Source organism: Sprattus sprattus (genome assembly GCF_963457725.1).
Source record: "Sprattus sprattus genome assembly, chromosome: 17".
Lineage (NCBI taxonomy): Eukaryota > Metazoa > Chordata > Actinopteri > Clupeiformes > Clupeidae > Sprattus > Sprattus sprattus.
The window spans coordinates 12,260,770-12,282,992 of NC_137915.1; the positions used below are offsets into that span (position 1 = coordinate 12,260,770).

Here is a 22,223-nt window from a genome sequence, read left to right on the forward strand (position 1 = left end):
GGCTTTATATTACCTCTCCACATTTAGCGTGTTTGCATCTGGTTGCCCTAACACACTCACACACACACACACACACACACACACACACACACACACACACACACACACACACACACACACACACACACACACACACACACACACACACACACACACACACACACTCACACAGAACAGATCTGGCTCTGATCAGGGTTGGATCAGTTCCATCCCACACACTCGGTTACGACTCCGCTAAGACTACTCTAAGAGCAATGTGTGTGTGTGTGTGTGTGTGTGTGTGTGTGTGTGTGTGTGTGTGTAGCCCCTCCAGATTAAGATCTGTACGGAGTGTGTGAAGTCTAGAGTGAAGCGCGCGACTGAAACACACACCTCTGTTTATGGTTGGCGTGTGGGTCTGTTTATGGTTGCCGTGCCGATCTGTGTTTGAGGAGCCTGGTTAATGGGTTCCAGACTTAACCTTTAGAGAGGATATACGGCAAACCCAGCCCAGCCCAGGCACACACACACACACACACACACACACACACACACACACACACACACACACAAACACACACACCCCAGGCCCGCAACATGAATGAGATGAATGAGATTATCTAATCTCAGCCCGGCTCAAAGAGAGCTTTAGGTGCTCTCACAAGCATGTGTTTTACATGAAGCCCTAGTGTGTGTGTGTGTGTGTGTTTGTGTGTGTGCATGTACCTCTGCACATGTGTGTTTATATGCACCATTTAAATATGCGTGTGAGTGTTACTTGAGTGCCTGCGTCTGTGTGAGTGTGTGTGTGTTTGTGTGTGGGGTGTGTGTGTGTGTGTGTGTGTGTGTGTGTGTGTGTGTGTGTTTGTATGTTTGTGTATCCCTGCACATGTGTGTTTACATGCACCATTTTTGTGGGGGAGTGTACGTGTGTGTCGGTGTGTGTATGTGTGTGTGTGTGTGTGTGTGTGTGTGTGTGTACGCATGTGTGAGTGTACTGTGTGTATACGTGTGTGTGTGTGTGTCCAGGCATGTGCCTGTTTGTTTGTTGCTGGTGTGTGCTCATAGGCCAGTAATACATAGTTTGCGTACATGACTATATTAAGTGTCCTTCTATATACTTTGTGTATACATAAACTATTTGTGTATTTGTATGTGTTTTTCATATGTGTGTGTGTGTGTGTGTGTGTGTGTGTGTGTGTGTGTGTGTGTGTGTGTGTGTGTGTGTGTGTGTGTGTGTGTGTGTGTAGGGTGAGAAAGGCGAGCCGGGTCTCATCATGGCTGCTGATGGATCTCTAATGACAGGACCACAGGGCCCAAAAGGACTCAAGGTCAGCACACACACACACCACTGCAACGCACACTCTCACTATGACAGAACACACACACCACTGCAACACACTCTCACCATGACACACACCTACACCACTGCAACACACTCTCACCATGACACACACCTACACCACTGCAACACACACTTTCACCAGGACAGCACACACACACCACTGCAACACACACTTTCACCAAGACAGCACACACACACCACTGCAACACACACTCTCACCATGACAGCACACACACGCCACTGCAACACACACTTTCACCATGACACACACCTACAGCTCACACCCAACTGTGTCACACACATGCACACACACACACACACCTACAGCTCACAAATGACTGTGTCACACACAGAACCCTATAGACACATAAAGACTATCACCTTGCAAGTGTGGATAAAACCTCATAATCTGAGATACAATCATCACTCCAGTAAAGAAACCTTCGGAAAGACTTTACTTTAGGGAACAAATGTAAGCCATTTACACATAACTAATTGGTGTCTGTATACAATTATTCTGCTCCTCTAAGTAACATATTCAGACAGTGTATTAGGAGGCTACCAACTTCCTGTTTTATTCTTATTATATATGAGTTATCTTAGGCTGAGACCAACTAGTTGATTATTAGGGATGTACCAAGAATAAATTACATATTCAGTGAGAATAAGAAATTGGCCAATGCAGGGCCTAACAAATGATCATTGATGCTTAATGCATTCTTAATTAGGTACTTATACAGGCACATATTAGTTATGTGTTAATGGTTCACATATGTTCCCTAAACTAAAGTGTTATTTAAATAACCTTCCAGCCAGAATACAAATTTAGCGCACATATAACGCATATATTAGGTAATTCCTCTCAGTTAATTAACTCTCATCAGATAATCATCACACAAACCGTTTATTTCCTAGTTTACTATGGGTTATTAATTTAAAACTAAATCACATATGCTGTGGATGGAATCATAACTCATTGTTGATTGGCTTGCAGTGAAGGACCTCTGTGATTCTGTTTTCCAGGGTGACTCCGGTGTGCCTGGACCGCTTGGGGAGAAGGTAAGTCCTCTGCTCTCCTCTCAGACTGGGGGCTCAAGGGTTAGCATTTAGCGGTTAGCTCTGGGTGGTTACTAATAGGCCATCAGTCTTTGCTCCTTAAATCAGTCTTTTTCGAACAGAGTTCTGTTTGTGGTACATTCCCAACTCCTCGACACTCTCACCACTGAGAATGCCCCTGGTTTTTATCAATCTGTGTAGCCACAGCTGCTAGCGTTCAGAGAGCCCTGGAACATTGCTCAGACCAAATGCTTGAACAGATCCACTCACAAACTGGGCTGTAAACAAGAGCAAAAGACCCAGAGAGCAAACACACAGTCCTGGACCTCTCGCTAACGCTAATATACTGAGCATGTTTTGCTACAGTACAGCACATGTTGCAACAGGAAGTGCTCGCCCCTGAAGATGAACCTTGTTTACTCTGTTATTTCAATCAGGGCCCCATTGGACCCGTTGGACCTAAAGGAGAGTTTGGATTACCAGGACGTCCGGTAAGTGAACCGGTACCCAGTAGGTGTTCAGTGTGTTCAGTCTTTGCTTCATCGGAAATGTATTCTTTTGACAAACGTCCTGCTTCATGGTGTCATTGAATCTTTCTTTCACACCACTCCCGCTAGTCATGTGATTTTTGAAGGTGGACATTTTTACTTTGAAATGAATGAAATGACAATGGGAGAGAGAGTTCATCTAGAGCTTGTTGCACTTGTTGGAGGTTTGTGTGTGTTTCTCCTAACTTGGTGTGTGTGTGTGTGTGTGTGTGTGTGTGTGTGTGTGTGTGTGTGTGTGTGTGTGTGTGTGTGTGTGTGTGTGTGTGTGTGTGTGTGTGTGTGTGTGTGTGTGTGTGTGTGTGTGTGTGTGTGTGTGTGTGTGTGTGTGTGTCTTACAGGGTCGCCCTGGGATGAATGGATTTAAAGGAGACCAAGGACAGGCTGTATTTGTACATGTAAGTTTGAAATCCACAAGAAAACATGCAGTACATGATCTTACAGACAGACACATGCTCACACACACACACACACACACACACACACAAACACAAACACACATACACATTTAAGAAGGCAATAAGCCAAAGCCAGTAAATTATATCAAAGGAAAGATTTCTTCCTCTGGACCCACAACAAATAGACAGGCAGGGCATGTGCATATTCACATGCACACCAAACACACACACACACACACACACACACACACACCAAACACACACACACACACACACACACACACAAATGCATCCACGCACATATGCACACACAAACACATACACATACACACACACACACACACACACACACACACACACACACGCACACACACACACACACACACACACACTCCTCCTTACCCACATAATCACACACACACACAAACACACTCCTCCTTACCCACATAATCACACACACACACAAACACACAGTCCTTTTCCATATGCAGCGACTCCACACGTTCACCAGCTGTAGTGGGGGATCTCACTGCCTGACAGGCTGTTTGAAGTGCCCATCTGCCAGCCGACTGGCATCACGCTGTTATTTCTGCCTGCACCCATAAAGATGCCAGTCAGAGTGTTATTGGCTGATTTTAATGGCCTCCCTGTGCCAGCCTCGTGCCCAGAAAAACACCCCAGCAGGAAAAAACAACTGCTTTTATCATCAGGGACTTGAAAACAACCCATAAAAGTCCATCTAGGCTTCACTGGCACACAGCAACAACGGCTCATTCCAATAGAAGTCTTCAGTGGGGGGCTGCCTCATCACTACGAGACTAGTTTGGCCAGGATCATAACCTGCCTTGAAGAGACACTGAAAGCCATAGTCTTTGGATCTGATGAGGATATGGCAGAAGTCTTTGGATTGGGCCTGGCCCTAATCTGATGGGGATATGGCAGTAGTCTTTGGATTAGGCCTGGCCCTAATCTGATGAGGATAGGGCAGTAGTCTTTGGATTGGGCCTGGCCCTAATCTGATGAGGATATGGCAGATCTATGCTGTCTGTGCAGAACACCCATTTAAAAGCACTATCGGAAATCAATATGTAAAGTGTGTATGTATGTACGTATGTATGTATGTAGGTATGTAGGTATGTATGTATCAGTATGTAAAGTATGTATTGATATGTCATTTCAATCTGGGGGGGTAATGCATGTGGATCTCATAGGTTTGCAGTAATGTAAAAATGTGAATATTGGTTTAATAAAGGATTGTTAAACTTCTCTCTCTCTCTCCCTCTCTCTGTCTCTCTCTCTCTCTCACACACACACACACACACACACATTCTCTCTCTCTCTCTCTCTCTCTCTCTCTCTCTCTCTCTCTCTCTCTCTCTCTCTCTCTCTCTCTCTCTTTCTCTCTCTCCCTACCTAGGGCCCACCCGGGCCTCCTGGACCGCCAGGACGACCTGGGATGTTCAACTGCCCTAAAGGAGTGAGTAACACCTTTAACAGCCTTGTATCGCTTACTTCTCTTCTGTCCCTCTCTCTCTATCTCTCTATCACTCTATCTCTTTATCCCCCTATCTCTCTGTCCCTCTATTCTCTTCTGTCCCTCTCTCTCTAGCTCTCTATCACTCTATCTCTTTATCCCCCTATCTCTCTGTCCCTCTATTCTCTTCTGTCCCTCTCTCTCTATCTCTCTATCACTCTATCTCTTTATCCCCCTATCTCTCTGTCCCTCTATTCTCTCCTGTCCCCCTATCTCTCTATCTCTCTATCACTCTATCTCTTTATCCCCCTATCTCTCTGTCCCTCTATTCTCTCCTGTCCCCCTATCTCTCTATCTCTCTATCCCTCTATCCCTCTCTCTGTCCTTCAACGTGAGTGAGTGAGATGACTACACTGTCCTCACTACTATCTTCTTCTTCACATTGTTGATTTTGTTTTTCCTGAAGACAGTGTTTCCGGTCCCTCCACGACCGCACTGCAAAAAAGGCGTAAGTGATCGCGAGAGCTGACGACCCAAGCTCTTCAGCACCTGTCTGTCTCGCATACCCTACCTCCACCTCCCCCTGATCCCTCATACCTCATCTCCACCTATAGCTATGGCCTCTGTGGGTGTATATTTCACCAGCACAAACACCCCTGCATTCCCAGATACCGGCTGACTCTGGCTGACCCCGCTGACCCCACCATGATCTGGCCTCAGTGTGGCCCAGAGTCGCCTTTTATCTCGGACGTCGTCCCAATGCACTTTAACCTCCCACCTAATCACTGTAGACCTCTGTGATCAGGCCTCTCTGATTGGCCTTCACACTGGGCCTCTCTCCAGTGATTGGACTGGAAGTGCATTGCATGTGCCGCACAGGTGTTTGTCCTCACATGAATATACCTGTCAGTCACACTCAGGTCATCCTCCCTTCCCCTCACCCATCTCTCTCTCTCTCTCTCTCTCTCTCTCTCTCTCTCTCTCTCTCTCTCTCTTCTCTCTCTAATCTGTGTGATCAGTCATGTTTGTGTTTTAGAGACGGTAGAGGGCGAATGTGTGTGTTCTGTGGTTGTGGTTCTGTCCACCCAAACATGACACCAGAGAGTTAGCTCTGTTGGCATGCTTCATGTCATGGGGGTGTGTGTGTTCATTCTTCATTCATTTGATGGTAATGACTAACAACTTACATACGCAAGATGGCCGACTGGACTCCCCTTCCTGCTCCACAGGAGGAAGGAAGGCATCTGTGATGCAAATGCTGTTAGTGTTCCATCCCATCTGATTAGGCCTGTGGATTGTGTTGTGCTTGTGGCCGGTGTTTCAAATTGAAATTTGGCAGTACAAAGGCACAATCCACCGCAGGCATCAGTGTGTCCAGCCACACTCATTGTGCGATATGGATAAAAGGACTTTGATTAGCATGGTGCCTAAAAACGTGATGATAATTCGCAAATCATTGTCCTGGATTTACCCATGATGCTGCTCACTTGGTCCAGACCTGGCACAGTTACAGACCTGGACACAGCTGCAATTTATGGAGGTCCACTGTTGCTAAATGGCAACACTTCAGGCTGGCTGTGCCGTGAACACTTCAGTGACCATGACCTCATCTTTGTTCAGCAGCCACCCACTGCCATCTTGAAGTTGCGTCACTCATCCCAGCCTGTGGTCTGCTTGCGGAATGCTTCCATGTGTGTCACCGCTGCCTTCGTGCATGCCTGCGTCCGTACTTGTTTGTGAAGCATCGTCGTGTGGTGTTCTCATTAACTCTTAACGACGCCGTGAAAGGCCCGATGTTTGTGGCTGCCTGAATGACAAGCAGTGCCACCAAACGCAGGTTGGGGTCCCCCCCAAACATCCACAGGTCTTTTATGATCAGCATCCTCCAAGCAGACTGCCAGCGTCTGTGGTGAAGCTGGTGTTTCCTGGGCCTCGGTGCATTGGTGTACGGCGGGGGAAGTTTCCCATGCACAACCTCAATGGCCAATAACTCCTCCTGAAACTGATGAAGTCCTACCTAACCAGTCAAAGTATTGTGCTGCACATGTGTGGTTTGACACAATTTAATGGTGAACAGGACGTAAGCCAATTAAGAAACTTTTACGTCTTATAAGTCTCGTTCTATATCTAGGCTCTTTGCCCACTGAGGTTGTGCGTGGTGAACCTAAATTGCTGCATAAATTGATTATTTGTCCTCCACACCAACTGCCACAGGAAACCCTTAAGCTCTGGAACAGATTGTGAACCACCCCCCCCCCCACCCCCCCCCACCCCCCCTCTCTATTCCCCAACCCCACCGCTGCCCCCTGCAGAGCCGGATTTCCAGCGTGGCACACCGGGCACCCCGTCTTCACTGTAATGCAAATGCATGTGTTTACACCAGCAGTTTGATTTCCCCATGCTCTCCTCGTCTCGGCCGCTAGACTAGTCCCATAATTAAATCTGTAGTCAATTTGCATAATTTCGTGGAAATTATGCTGAAATTATGCTCACACTAATCCGCTCGTTTCCAGCACCATGTGATTTGTGTTTGCTAAAGCCTTGACTGTGATATAACCTGCTCTAATTCTTGTCTTTATTTGATGTTTAGGTGAACGGGGAGTCCAAAGGAGGTGAGGGTTTGCCTTTTGTCTTTAGATGTTCTTAGGTTCTAAGATGGTACCAGCTCTACAGGCGTTAGTGAGGGGCCCAGAGAAGGAGAAGGACATAGTGTCATGACAAAGTTGTGATGAAATTAATATCTTCTTTCAATTCATACAGCTCTGTAGAACTCATGTGAGCATTGTAGCTTATTTTCAATACCATACATTTTATATATGGAAATGAGTTATAACGAATGAGAAACAGGGTAAACATCAAGGCAACTGGGGTCAAATATCCGTGCAAAGGCTTGTGAAATGAGACGTGACAAACAGTAAATTATGCCAGAGGTATTTGGCTGACTTCAGCTTCATCACAAACAAATGGAAAAGAATCGCGTCAGCGCACATCAAACGGGTAGGTCTTAAGTTCAGATTTAAAAATTTGAAATACACAAAATACACACAGGAGAGAGAAGTTTTTCTTTCGTCATAAACAGGTCATTGTGTAGAGCAGCTAATAGACCAGCCACTAATATGGGCTTCTTATAATCACTCTTGAGCCCTAAAAAAATACACTGGCCACTAATATGGGCTTCTTAAACTGACTCTGAGTCCTAAACAAATACACTGGCCACTAATATTGGCTTCTTAAACTGACTCTGAGTCCTAAACAAATACACCAGCCACTAATATGGGCTTCTTAAACTGACTCTGAGTCCTAAACAAATACACCCGCCACTAATATTGGCTTCTTAAAATCACTCTGAGTCCTTGAAAAATACACCAGCCACTAATATGGGCTTCCTAAAATGACCAGTCCAAAACAAATTGTGTTTTTAATCAGGTATATTTCTTATGTAAATATGATTTTAAACTGTTTCCAATTACATCAGCAAAGAATCCTCTCCTTCAAAGTGTTTGTTTTCCATTTCCTCTGCTGTCCTATAGAGGGTGCTACCTGTCTGTCCACCAGTTCCAAAGGAGAGAAAGGGGACAGGGGTCTCCAAGGGATACCAGGAATACCTGCTCCTGCAAGTATGTCATTTCTTCCCATCCTGCCTCTCAGCACCCCGGTGGGATATATCGACTTCATGATCAATGACATTATTACATTTATGAGTTGACATTATTATAATTATTAATTGAGTTCAAGTTTGTGTGCATCATAAAAATTGCCTTTGTGAACACAAACACTCTGTGAACACACACTCATGCATGGATGCACACACACACACATCTGCCACCCACATACACACTTTTCTTTTTATTTACAGAATGTAAAGATAGTTTTCATGATCAAATCTATCGTTTAACAATAATCTACTCATCTAAATTAGCTTCAAGAGGCTTTCCAGACCTCAAAGGATATTTGGAATGTTGCAAAATGCATTTTGTGAAGCTAAATAGCCTCCTTATCTTTTCTTGCAGTTGCCATCCTTCCCAAGGGATTCTCGGTGAGTGCCAGCATTCATTTCATCAGGATGGGCCATCAGCCTGCTCTTCTCTGTGTCATTGCACTAAGATTAAAGGAGGAGAGTTTAGAATTAGTGTTTGATGTTGTTTGTTCTTGTGTGTGTGTGTACGTGTTGGTACGTGTGTGTGTGTGTGTGTGTGTGTGTGTGTGTGTGTGTGTGTGTGTGTGTGTGTGTGTGTGTGTGTGTGTGTGTGTGTGTGCGAGCGCTTTCCATTGTGCATGCACAGCCATTAATGTTTGCTTGTTTATGACTGTGGCTTTTCTATCATGTGGGTTTATCTGTGGTGAATTGCATTACATTTGAAGTTTATCTTGTGTGTGTGTGTGTGTGTGTGTGTGTGTGTGTGTGTGTGTGTGTGTGTGTGCAGCCAAACAGAGGTGATCAGGGCTATCACGGGGAGAAGGGGGAGAAAGGGGAAGCTGGATTGCCTGGCCTTCATGGGAGGTCTGGACTGGTGGTAAGTATCTCTCTCTATCTCTATCTCTTATTATATCTCTCATTCTCTCTCTCTATCTCTAACTTTCTCTCTCTCTCTACCTATGCCCCCATTCTTTTTCTCTATCTCCATATCCCTCTCTCTCTCTCTCCCTCTCCCCCTCTCCTCTTCAGATTCGAATTCAGTGAGTTTTATTGGTATGGCAAAACAAACTAAGAAATGAAATGAGTTCAATATAATACTGTTCAGACAACAAAAACCTAGATTGTTAGATTTTTTTTACTTTTAGATTTCTCTCTCCGTTCTTCCTCAGAGAGCTCTTTCTCTCTGTATACCTCTCTCTCTCTTTTTCTCTGCTTGAACCTTTAACCTTCCCTCCACCACTCACTCCTCATCATGATCTTTCTTCTGTCTGTCTGCTTCTCTAGTCTTCTCTTCTCTTCTCTTCTGTCTGTCTGTCTGCTTCTATTCTCTCTGTCTGCTTTTCTTCTGTCTGTCTGTCTGCTTCTCTTCTGTCTGGCAGGTTCTCTTCTGTTCTTCTCACTTCTGTTCTCTTCTGTTTTCCTCCCTTCTCTTCTCTTCTCTTCTCTTCTGTCTGTCTGTCTGTCTGTCTGCTTCTCTTCTCTTCTCTTTGGTCTGTCTGTCTGCTTCTCTTCTGTCTGGCTGCTTCTCTTCTCTTCTCTTCTGTCTGTCTGTCTGCTTCTCTTCACTTCTCCTGTCTGTCTGCTTCTCTTTTGTCTGTCTGCTTCTCTTCTCTTCTGTCTGTCTGCTTCTCTTCTCTTCGGTCTGTCTGTCTGCTTCTCTTCTCTTCGGTCTGTCTGTCTGCTTCTCTTCTCTTCTCTTCTCTTCGGTCTGTCTGTCTGCTTCTCTTCTGTCTGGCTGCTTCTCTTCTCTTCTCTTTGGTCTGTCTGTCTGCTTCTCTTCTGTCTGGCTGATTTTCTTCTCTTCTCTTCTCTTCTCTTCTGTCTGTCTGCTTCTCTTCACTTCTCCTGTCTGTCTGCTTCTCTTTTGTCTGTCTGCTTCTCTTCTCTTCTGTCTGTCTGCTTCTCTTCTCTTCTCTTCTGTCTGTCTGCATCTCTTCACTTCTCCTGTCTTTCTGCTTCTCTTCTGTCTGTCTGTCTGCTTCTCTTCTGTCTGTCTGCTTATCTTCTGTCTGTCTGTCTGCTTCTCTTGGCAATCTGTTCCTTTTCCCTTTCTCTCATTTTAAACTGATTGATGTTGCTGTTGTTGATGTTGTTTTTGTGTTCTATCTTAAATCTCTATCTCTATCTCTCGCTCTCTCTCTCTCTCTTTCTTTTTCATTGAAGTTTTCTTTCAGTGGAGCACTTCTGCTATTCCTCGCTTCTCTTAACATTTATTCAAGTCTGGATTGGACCTCTTCTGTTCTTTTTCCCAGCTCGTCTACCATAGAATTATCTCTCCTTACCCCCTCCTTCTCCCGCTCTCTATCTCTTTCTCATAGAGCTCTTTTGATGTCGAGCGCTTTGGCTCAAGAACATCTCGTTTCATTTGAATGCTGGTAAAATAAATAGGAACAAAGAAGATTTATTTCTCTCATTTCTCACATTTTTGAGTCGGGCCTGAAGCCTTGCACGTAATCACAGTTCACAAAGATGCCTGTTGCCAAACTTTGATTTGCGAGATGAAAGGGAGGACTAGTGTTGAGCTAACACAGTTCATGTACTCAACACTGTTAACACTGTGATTATTAATCCATGCTTAAGCCAAGGCTGAGAGATTCCACTCTTTCTGCCAACCATACATTACCAGCAATTAGCAGCGATTTCCGTTCTAATCCTATCTGGACATGTCTGACAGCTATGACAAGGGCTTGGAAGCAATCCGTGTCTGAATTGAGTTATCATTTGAATTTCATAGGTTATAAACAGGATCACACACAGCCGGGGACTTCATCGCATTTGTCTTTGTGCTTTTACAATTTTGTATTAAAAAGAAAAGGAAAAGACAAAACAGGGAGTCAAATCTCACATCCTCTGAACTGTAATGACAGTGACAGTGTGAGGTTAAGGGTATTATGAAGCTCAGGTGATCTTATTTACCTGGTGACAGTGTGAGGTAAAGATGGTTATGAGAAACTTAGGTGAGCTTATTAACCTGGTGACATTGTGAGGTTAATGTGGTTATGAGAAGCTCAGGTGATCTTATTTACCTGGTGACAGTGTGATGTTAATATGGGTTAAAGAAGCTCAGGTGATCTTTCCCAGGATGCTTAGGTTGCTTAGCCACTCAGTGGGTTTAAAGTGAAAACTCCGCCTGAGAGAATGGTGCAGAGAATAAATACACTGTAAAATGATAAAGACATAATACAATTTCATATAATTAAGATAAAATGGAATTCACTATTAGTCTATACTAGTTCATCCTATTATACAGTGTAGAACTTAAACTGAGTACCAATTACAGACAAGTCTGTCCCATTGCACAGTGTTTAAGTTATTCTACGGGCAATATTAAGGATGTGAAAAGATCAGTAGAGTCCTAAAATATATTGCCACTGTTGATCATAGGCATTAATGAAGCTGTCTGATTCTCACAGGGGCCTAAGGGCGAATCCGTTATGGGTCCCAGGGGACACCCTGGGATTCCTGGCCCACCTGGGGTGCCTGGTTATGGGAGAGATGGACCCACTGGCCCCGCTGGCCCTCCAGGGCCTCGTGGACCTCCAGGCTATGGTTCTGGTAAGAGGACTTAAGTTTGTGTCAGCATGACCCCGCATGCGGTTTTACATACTACGTACTTTCATGACATAGTCATGTCGTAGTCATGTTGTAGTCGTATTGTAGTCATGCCGTAGTCATATCTGCAACATTATCAAGTATATTTATCAGACTTCTCGATGCTGCCATAGCATAATAGATATGGAGACAAATATTAGAGAATCTTTTTTTAGCTGATGATTAACAGCCTGCTGATTATTATCCTAGCGGTTGCTAACAGGAGGGTTTTGTGTCTCTGCAGCGTTGGCCATGCCAGGACCTCCTGGTCCTCCAGGCCCGAAGGGGTCACCAGGCGTCTCAGGGGGCTCCACTGGGGTGAGTAATAACAGAGCATGGTAGTGGTGGATGCACATGGTGCAGGATTCAGCAGGCAATATCTGAGATGCACTCTAGTCAAACATACATTGTTAAAACTGCAAAAAGTGTTAAAATCCATAAATTCCATAATATTGATCACCTATTATGAACTACATAAAGACAGCCAACACCTGAAACATTAATAGGGAGCCTGAAAAAAATGATTGATTTTTTATCTAGTAGATCTTGGACAGCAACCCTGTTTGTGCTGCATGAAAGATCTCCTGAAAACCTCTCTCACTGTAAAGTTGTGTTCATGCTCTAGGTGAAATCATACCCCAGCCTTCAGGCCATGACTCAGAGGTCCTATCTGGATCTGGACGGAACAATGTACTTTGTGACGGACGCAGGAAGGCTGTACCTCAAGGTCCCGGGAGGGTGGAAGGAAATCCAGGTGACCAGTCCTATCCAGTTTATTTAATTTGACCTTTTATGGGTGGAAATTCAAAAAAAGCAGGCAAATATGCAGTTAAATATCAAAGTCAAATCAAACAGATAGAAAAATAGGTGTTCCCAGTTAAATTTCGATTTTTTTTCTGTTGTTTTAAAGTTAAATAATCATATAAAGTATTTCTGATCAAACAAATAACATACAACTTAGTGTACCAAAGTATGCACCCATCTGAAGGATATCTCATTAACCATCACTTTCCATCTCTATGGGAACAGTGCATATATTTGCAGACAAACATAGTCTATTGTCAAGCACTGTCATTGTGAACTAGCATCGCCTCATTTCTGCTAATGATGGAGTATTGTATAGTTATGAAGCACGGCTGTGTAATTCCCTCACAAGGACCACTCTCTGTGATGGAGACGAGCACTAGGCATACAGACCTTATACATGAGAAGCTTCTCTTTATGTTTAACATAAATACACTGCTCTTAAAAAACAATAGTTGTCTCAAGATATTGTTTAAAAGTATGACAAATATACAGTATATATATCTTTTTTTTAAATGGAAAGATTCTGGGTATTGAGTAAGTACTAAGATTCAAGACGAATGTCTTAACATTACACTATTATTATTATTATTATTGTTTTTATTATTGGGTTTTTATGTCGGCTGGTGGGTTATTTGTCTCTGTGGACTGAAGGGGTTTTGTATTAGTCCAGCACTGATGTGGACTGAAGGGGTTTCGTGTTAGTCCGGCACTGATGTGTACTGAAGGGGTTTTGTGTAAGTACGGCACTGATGTGGCTTCTCTGCTCTCCTCTCAGCTGGGGCAACTGCTGGAAGTCCAGTCGCCCATTATTCCGCAAGATGAGGTGAGCATTACCGTCATGGGGTGAATTGGATTACACAGTTACCCACTGGTTTTACATATACATACATACACGCGTGCGCACACACACACACACACACACACACACACACACACACACACACACACACACACACACGCACACATACATAAACACGCATGCACGCACGCACACACACATGGACAGACACACATACACACACACCCACATTCACACTCACAAACACACACACACACACATGCACGCATGCACGTGCACAGACACACACACACACACACAAACATGCAAACCTGCATTCTGATGTTGGGACAGGGAAAACAACAATGTTTTCTTTAAATTTGAATTAGGGGAACGCCCAATCCCTTACATATCTTTGGCTTCATGCACCCCTTCACACAAACACACATTCACACACAATTACTCACAGACACACACACACACACACACACACAATTAAACACACACACACACACACAAAGATAAACCTTTTAGGGCGACATGAAAATGTAAGTGGCATTTGAATTGTAGATGAGGTGCTAATGTGCGGCGGTGCCAACCCGTAGTATTAGCATACATTTCACACTCCATTAAATAAACTCCGCTCTTGTTTTGGTTTGTTTTTTGATGTTTTTTAGGAAGACAATAAGGCTAAATTAATGACAGATTCACTGAACTAATATATCTACATGCTATTAGTCGTAATGTTTTTCACTGAATATTAGCAGCCTTTAGCTGTTTATGTATTTGTGTGTGCATATGTGTGTGTGTGTGTGTGTGTGTGTGTGTGTGTGTGTGTGTGTGTGTGTGTGTGTGTGTGTGTGTGTGTGTGTGTGTGTGTGTGTGTGTGTGTGTGTGTGTGTGTTTGTGTGTGTCCATGTCTAATGAGGCCATCCTCTCCCCTAGCCACAGGCTCGGCCGCGGCCCCAGAGTCCCAGCTCCAGGAGCAGCAGTATGCCCCAGATCTACGAGGGCCAGGCGGTGAGTCCCGCAGCACAACACCACATTGTTCTTCCCTCATCTCCCCTCCCCTCCCCTCCCCTCTACTATCCTCTCCCTTCTCCCCTTTCCTCTCATCTCCTCTCCTCTTCCCCCCCTCTCCTCTCTCCTTTTCAAAATTTGAATGTTTACTTGTGACAATTATGGATCTATCAATCACTATTAGAGGACAACTTAATATCACGCAAGTAAGACACGAACTGTTGCTTTAAATGTGAGCAATTAAGGCCATCCATTAAATGCAACATTAACAGACAGAAAGTTAAATTAAATATATATCAGATTCATTCTCCATGACATCTACATTATTCCACTTTCCAAACGGCCTTAAAAAGTCCTCATGAGATGGGTAACATAATCAGGCAGTACTGGCTTATTAGTAAACATTGAATTATTGTTCAGCCACATATAACATATAATTTTAGCAATATCAACCCTACCTCATCAGTTTCCCAAAGGCATGCAGTCGAATCTTATTTGCCTTGCAGCATGCATACCCTCTCAACCACACACACACACACACACACACACACACACACACTACCAGAATGCATAAAGAAGTGTGTATATGATGCAGTCATATTTGTGTTTATCCTGCAGCCGCACACTTAAAAAACCAAAATGGAAAAATCTAAGTAAATTAGGGCTTTTTAGTCAATAACTGCATACCTCATAGTAAATGAGCTGTGTTTATGTGACGTTTTAAAACAAGTTAAGTAGTGATTTATGTTAGCTTTAACTGTTTTTTGTTTATTAAGACTCAGAATTCTTAAATTAAGTCACAGACATTCCCTGAAGTCTCCAGGTTGAAACAGATTGAATCAAACGGGCTGTGTTACAGTTGTATCCCATTGGTACGGTTCAGAGTAGTTTTTTTCCCCTGCTTTTCGTTGCGAATGAAATGTCCATAATGATGGAATTTCTGGAGAATCTGACCCATAACCTCACAACCCAAAAAAGCCCTGAAATTCAATCTTTGTTATGACTTGGTGAAAACCCCCGAATGTTAGCACAAAAAAAAAGAAAAGAAAAGAAAAAAAGAAGTCACTGGCTTGTCTTGGGCCAAGCCTCAAGATGAACAGGAGTCAGAATGTGATTTTTCTGTGGTCTCCAGGCCGCTCGTTTTAGACTAAATTACCCTTCTGTCCCTCCCTGCCTCGGAGGAGCCATCCCATCCCATCCCATCCCATCCAATCCCAGACCCAGGCAGCATGGCCTTGTGCAAGCAGCCCTGTCACATGGGAAGACCTCTAGAACCACCGAAGCACTCTCTCAGCATGCCATCACACACAGAGATGCTAATACAGATAACTGTTTAGCTTTATAGAACAGAGAGAGGCTAATATTGCTATGAGGTCTAATATTGGTTTGATAGCATGAAGTCGCCTACTTCAAATTACTATACTGACGAAGCCGCCGCCATCACACAGACAGGAGGCTATCTGTAGGTTTAGTAATATGAAATAAACCACAGTATAGTACATATTCTTATAATAACAATTATTTATATTTATCGATAACAATTATTCATTTTGAATGTCCCTCCGCCTGCACATCGAAAACCCGCACTGTGCATACAGATGCATAGGCCGCCAGGGCAGAGACCTTCTTTAATGTAGGCTTAGCAATATGAACAAACACACACACACACATACACACTCTCACACAAACACACACACACACACACACACACACACACACACACACGTGTAGGCTTAGCAATATGAAACGGAAGACTGAACATATGCTTACAATATGCAATAATTATTATTTTATGTCTCTTGTCCTCCCTGTGCACACACACACGCATGCATGCACACACACACACACACACACACACACACAGCACATATGGGAGTGACTATAGCACCTGCTGTAAGGGAGGTGCAGTAGAACATATTGAGTTTTATAAACAGGGTTAGAGGATTATAATCAATGTGTGTGCTAATTGTGTGTTCTTTTCTCTCTTCTCCATGCACGCACATGCACACACATACACACACACACACACACACACACACACACACACACACACACACACACACGCGCGATATATCCACCCTCTTACCACCAAACACTTACCACACCCCATGCACACACACCCTCACACACGACACCCTATACTCTGTACCCCCCACACACTCACACATCAATGCTCATAACACACTCAAATCCTCCTACCACACACACACCACACCCCTGCCCTGCCACACATGCCCACAAACGCACACACACACACACTTTCCTTCCTGCCATACACTCCACACACTCATTCATGCCACATTTACACAAACGCACACACACACTTTCTCGCCCTCCTACAGCTGAAATTGGTGGCTCTGAACACCCCCCTCACCGGTAACATAGGTTCGCTCACCGCTGCAGACCAGGCCTGCAGAACCCAGGCTCAGGCCATGGGCATCCGAGACCAGTACCGGGCCTTCCTGTCCAACCACCTGCAGGATCTGGTGGACGTCATTCACCCACAATACAGACGTACCTTGCCCATTGTCAACCTCAGGGTAAGATCATAACAGCAAACGGTGCAATCAGTTCCCACATGGGCTGCGTGAGTCAACCCAGGAAGTAGGGTGATGAGAGTCATGTGTCCGATTTAGCAAGATCATACCTTTTTACCTTTACTTTTTCACACCAGAAAGTACTGATCGGTTCTCCAGTGGAATGGGCTTCCAATGAAGGCCTCATTAAACATACATGAATGTACATATAGAAAAAGTAGAGGATGCATTGCCTCTGCACTATGAAACCTTGGTTGATATGTGAGCAGAATCATATCTGATCTCCTGTAAGCCTTACCAGTTGTGTCATTGCTCCTGTGCTCATGTGCCCTGTTGCTGTGCTGCTTTCTACCTGCTTTAGGGTGAGGTCCTGTTTGACAACTACGAGCACATCTTCACCAAGAGCAGCGCTCTTCCCCATGGCATCCCACTCTTCTCATTCGACGGACGGGACGTCATGAGCGACCCCTTCTGGTGAGTACGATCTGCCTGCAGAGGTTTTAGAACCTAGTTGAACACCTGGTAAAACCTCTATTTGAAACCCAAAGAAACAATTTTGAGCAACATCATGGTAATAGGTTAAGCATCCTTGCATTCGTAGTTTTAGAACCCCTCAAAAATATAAAGTTCCCTTCAGTCCCTTTAGTCTGAAGTAGTTTCACATGAACCTGAAACATGTTCAGAATGCTTTATACACCACCGAAATCAAAGCGGCAGTTCTGTGCACCAAACACACAAACGTACCTCCACCTGGAGACTCTTTCATCTGTATATGTATAGAGAAGTACAGATAGTAATCATCGTATCAATGAGGTAGTCATCAATGTATCAATGAGGTAGATAGTTATCAATGTATCAATGAGGTAGATAGTAATAAATGTATATAGAATCTTAAGCGTTGGCCCCAGAATGAAAGATTGTTCCTTTTTGTGTTCAATAACCTTACATGACACAGGAGGATACAGACCAAACATTTATAATCATGTATGTTTGTTGATGTTAAAACGTCTCATGAAACCCTTTCTGAGTACAGGTTTCAAAAGCATAGAAGCTGGTTTCGTTTCAGAGTTGAGCATAAAATATAGGCCACAGAAGAGTCAATGAATGGTTTATGTTGAGTGATGCAGCATAAACATAAACATATCCTATATTGAGCTATAAGAGACCGAAGGGCTCTCACATCTAGTGCACTAAAGCCCAAATCCGGCTGTCTTTCCCTGGAAAACACGCTGTTGTTTCATGCATCTGTCATCATGCCTTTTACTGCGTCTCCCAACCTTAGTTGACCACGGCCTTCCGAAGAAACGCTCTACACCACTGTCCTAAAAATGCCTCCATCGCAACGAAAACAAGCGCGCTCTATAAGAGGCTCCCCGGCTGAAAGCTTGGCCGTGCCACCTCTGTCCAGTGGCGTGTTTTCGACACGGCTCCCGCTTCAGTCCACCCTCGCCTTTCTGCCTTCGCTCTGTTTATTTCTATTTCGACGCCGGACGGTTAAATTTAGCCGCGGAGTTCGATGCTCTGGTTGAGTCGGAGACAGCAGACCAGCAATTGCGGTGTATGAGTTGTTTTTTCGAGCTGTTTGTGAGCTCTTTTTTTTCTTCTTTTTTTTTCCACGGCCGCCATGGGTGACTCATGTTTCAGAGAGAGTGGAGTGGAACTGAAGGAAGTGCTTTCATGTTGGCTCTTCAGTCAGGCCTTACTTCTGGTGTCCATAACAGCTGTCTACAAATACAATCACAACTTAGAAAATGAACACATTAGAAGTTAGTTGTAAAATGTGTAGCCTACAAATCTTGTACAAGACTTGTGTCCATCTACATCTTTGGGCACATGTAAAAATGTATTCATATTGATGTATGTGTGTTTTTTTTTCTATGTGTGTATGTGTCTGTTTGTGCCGTGCTACTGTATGCATGTGTTGTGTGTGTGTGTGTGTGTGTGTGTGTGTGTGTGTGTGTGTGTGTGTGTGTGTGTGTGTGTGCGTGTGCGTGTCCTTCGTCCTCCTCAGGCCACAGAAGGCCATCTGGCATGGCTCATCCCCTCAGGGTCGGCGTCTGCAGGAGAAGAACTGTGAGTCGTGGCGGGCCGGTGACATGGCCATTGTGGGCCAGGCCTCCTTCCTCTACACGGGCCTCCTCAACCAGCAGAGCCGCAGCTGCTCCAACCAGTTTGTGGTTCTGTGTGTGGAGGTCAGCCCAGAGCCCAGCTCCTATCAGGAGGTCCGCAGGGGAACCCGCTATGCCTACTACTACAGGAACCCACGCAGTTCACACAGAACCTAACTTACTTACACACACACACATGCCGTCCACCAACACATCACTCGCCACCTTCGTCATCGCCGTCATCCTCATCATTGCCATCGCCACTGACAACAGCTCCAAACGCTCTGGAAAAGGTGTAAATATATGTAAATGTACTGATCGCCATTACACCATGACCTATGACCTATGACCCATGACATCATGCCACCCCCCAAACTCTCCCCTCAGCATGTGTGTGGGCTGCTGGGATGGTGCTACGGAAAAGCAGGTTGGGAGAAAGAAACTCTTCAGTAGTCGCTATGAGTCTCGCATTCAGGGCCAGCTCCCTGGTCCTCTGGGATCGATCGCCCTCTTCAAGGTCAAGGAGGCTCCTCTGTTTTGTTTTGTTTTGAATTGTTTTCGTTTCGTTTCCTGTTTTGTTTTCCTTGTTTTGCCTCCTGGTCCATGGTTTTGTCTTCATAGTTCATCGAAGACTGCTGTTCATTCACCCTCGACGAGAATTACCAACGTGGAGTCCTGAAGTCCAAAAGTCATTTTTATGCACTGTAGTTTTCCTTTTTTTCTACTGTTTGTTTTTCTCAACAAGGGCCTTTTACATCCAGAAATATCTTTTTTATGAGCAATAAAGATTACTCTCCGTATTTAATTTAATTTTAAATGTTTTATTTATACCGTGACCGCACATAATCTGAATGTCAATGGATTTAGGATAATGATGTAATTTATAGTTCCACTCGTTCAAATGGACTGTGCTCCATCCCGCCACCTCTTGTTGATTTGTGTTGTACAGCGTTGGTTTTGATTAAATCAGATCAACTTTTTAAAATTTAATTAAATGACATGACTGCATTTGTAAGAAAGATTCCTCCCGCGAATAATGAACTTCAGAGAGAAAAAAAATTGACTGCTCTCTCAAGTCTTTCTTTTTGTTTTAAATGCAAAAAAGTATTGAACAACATCCGAGAGGGAGATTGTGTTTTATACATTAACTTGTGCCTGTTGAATAAATGTTTTTTTTTCAGAATCTGACTCTTCTCATTGGCCATTCCACTGATCTAGATGATGATGTAGAGACAACCAAAACTCAGAGTAAATCCAGTACTGAATGTGTGAGGAGCTCTCCTGAACTGTGTTTCCCACACAGACAAACTGACTGTGGATTGAATAGATGTGGCCCCGATCTGGTCTAGAGTCAGCTAAGCAATCAATAAATAAATCAATCAATCAATTTGTTTATTTGATCAAGAGGGACAGTGTACATTCATGAACATTAGAATGTAAATGTACCCAATTATAGCCAAAAGGCTAGTTTCTTTTGGCAGTCCCCCTGCCAGAGTGAAAAAGGCATTTACGCATATATCAAACATAACATTGACAATAAATAAATACAAAATAAAATAAAACTAAATTAAAAAAGATAAAATAAAATACAATCCCAATATACAAGTTCTACTGCTTACCCACTAATGATCACATTTTTGGTTATTTATCAACCATGTTTCAGATTGAAAACTATGAAGCGGCAGCAGCAACATGCAATGCAACACTCACCACAAACACTCCATTTGTTTTAACAAAGTTCTATCTCGTGATGGGAAATGTTTATTTCTGTACCACAGAAAGAAATCCTGTGACTGCAGTTAGTGAGAAATGAGAAAATAACAAGCTTTAGGCTCCAGTCAAACACATTCCAACTGTCTGCAAGGGACATTACAATGTGAACTGGCCTGGCTAAATATTACACCTCCCCTCCTTTATCTCATTTGCTCTATACAGGGTTACTGTCAGTAACAGCGGATAGTTCACTTGCCATGACAAGGATCAGGGTTATCAATGCGTTTTTACCCATGTGTATTTACACTGTTACAAGGGCACTGACGAAGACCAAGACAAGCTGGTCGTGTTCTCATTGTAGCACTTTACCCTCAAAGATCCCTTAACTCACATGAATAGGTATAGTAGTTTATGTTAAAAAAAGCATTCGGATGCATTCTGCAATTGTTGATATTTGAGCTCAACAGCCAATCAAATTACGAATTACAAAAGTGTATGGGATTAGAATCGCAGATTCCTCAATGTTAGTAGATACTGAAGTTAATGGTTAAATCATTGTATTTCATAAACTGATTGTGATATATGTTCCTTAGTTGGTGCAGTACGTAGGATTTAGGGTGATCTCATAGCAGAAATGAACTATAGTAAACATAGTAAACTTTTGCATTGCTATGGCACCTGCTGGCCACCGTAATTTCTCCTACACTCTTGGAAAAGGAGAGGTGTTCAGTTGATAGCAATATACCACCTCACTGCTAGATGCCACTGAATCCTATATAATGTACACTTTAACATAAACCAAAAACAAATAACAAACTTTAACCTTCAACCTTTAAACTTCAGTTTTCAACATTACACATGATTTCTTGATACTGAAGTTCATGGCGTATTCATATTCATTAATGCCCTTTAAAATGCCATATAAGGGCACTGTAGCATAAAGCATCACTGTTTCCACTCTAATGAAGTGATGAAGACACTTAAGATGCCCGAGACTGACTGTTTGGACCGACACATTGCCGAGTAACCAGCTTTAAGAGCACATCACATGTTGTGCCCACTCGTAAACATGATTGGCACGCTTGAAACTCTCTCTGTGCCAGTCTTGGACACAGATCACCAGGCTAATGGCTGCCAGTCTTGTACCACACGTCGATGCTAACTGATCTTAAAAGTTCAGTGGAACTCGTGGGCGCTCTGAGAGTGCTTGTAAAACAGCCTTTAAGGGGCTGAAA

The 22,223-nt window shown here is 43.7% G+C and overlaps 1 protein-coding gene across 5 annotated transcripts in view; it reads left to right on the forward strand.

Annotated features, from left to right (window-relative positions):
* col15a1a (collagen, type XV, alpha 1a) overlaps positions 1-20,427 on the forward strand; it is a 91,130-nt gene extending 70,703 nt beyond the window's left edge. For 2 of the 5 annotated variants that reach the window (XM_080854982.1, XM_080854983.1), the window contains exons 25-42: positions 1,230-1,310; positions 2,348-2,383; positions 2,818-2,871; positions 3,267-3,323; positions 4,741-4,800; positions 5,264-5,305; positions 7,388-7,409; positions 8,328-8,414; positions 8,808-8,833; positions 9,222-9,311; positions 11,848-11,989; positions 12,270-12,343; positions 12,651-12,779; positions 13,608-13,655; positions 14,556-14,630; positions 16,973-17,170; positions 17,529-17,641; positions 19,179-20,427. In XM_080854982.1, coding sequence (XP_080711108.1) covers positions 1,230-1,310; positions 2,348-2,383; positions 2,818-2,871; positions 3,267-3,323; positions 4,741-4,800; positions 5,264-5,305; positions 7,388-7,409; positions 8,328-8,414; positions 8,808-8,833; positions 9,222-9,311; positions 11,848-11,989; positions 12,270-12,343; positions 12,651-12,779; positions 13,608-13,655; positions 14,556-14,630; positions 16,973-17,170; positions 17,529-17,641; positions 19,179-19,452 — 1,608 coding nt within the window. In that variant the 3' untranslated portion in view covers positions 19,453-20,427. The remainder of the gene's footprint in view (positions 1-1,229; positions 1,311-2,347; positions 2,384-2,817; positions 2,872-3,266; positions 3,324-4,740; positions 4,801-5,263; positions 5,306-7,387; positions 7,410-8,327; positions 8,415-8,807; positions 8,834-9,221; positions 9,312-11,847; positions 11,990-12,269; positions 12,344-12,650; positions 12,780-13,607; positions 13,656-14,555; positions 14,631-16,972; positions 17,171-17,528; positions 17,642-19,178) is intronic. The other 3 variants (XM_080854984.1, XM_080854985.1, XM_080854986.1) reach the window with 2 other exon arrangements.
* The last annotated feature ends 1,796 nt before the right edge of the window (positions 20,428-22,223 follow it).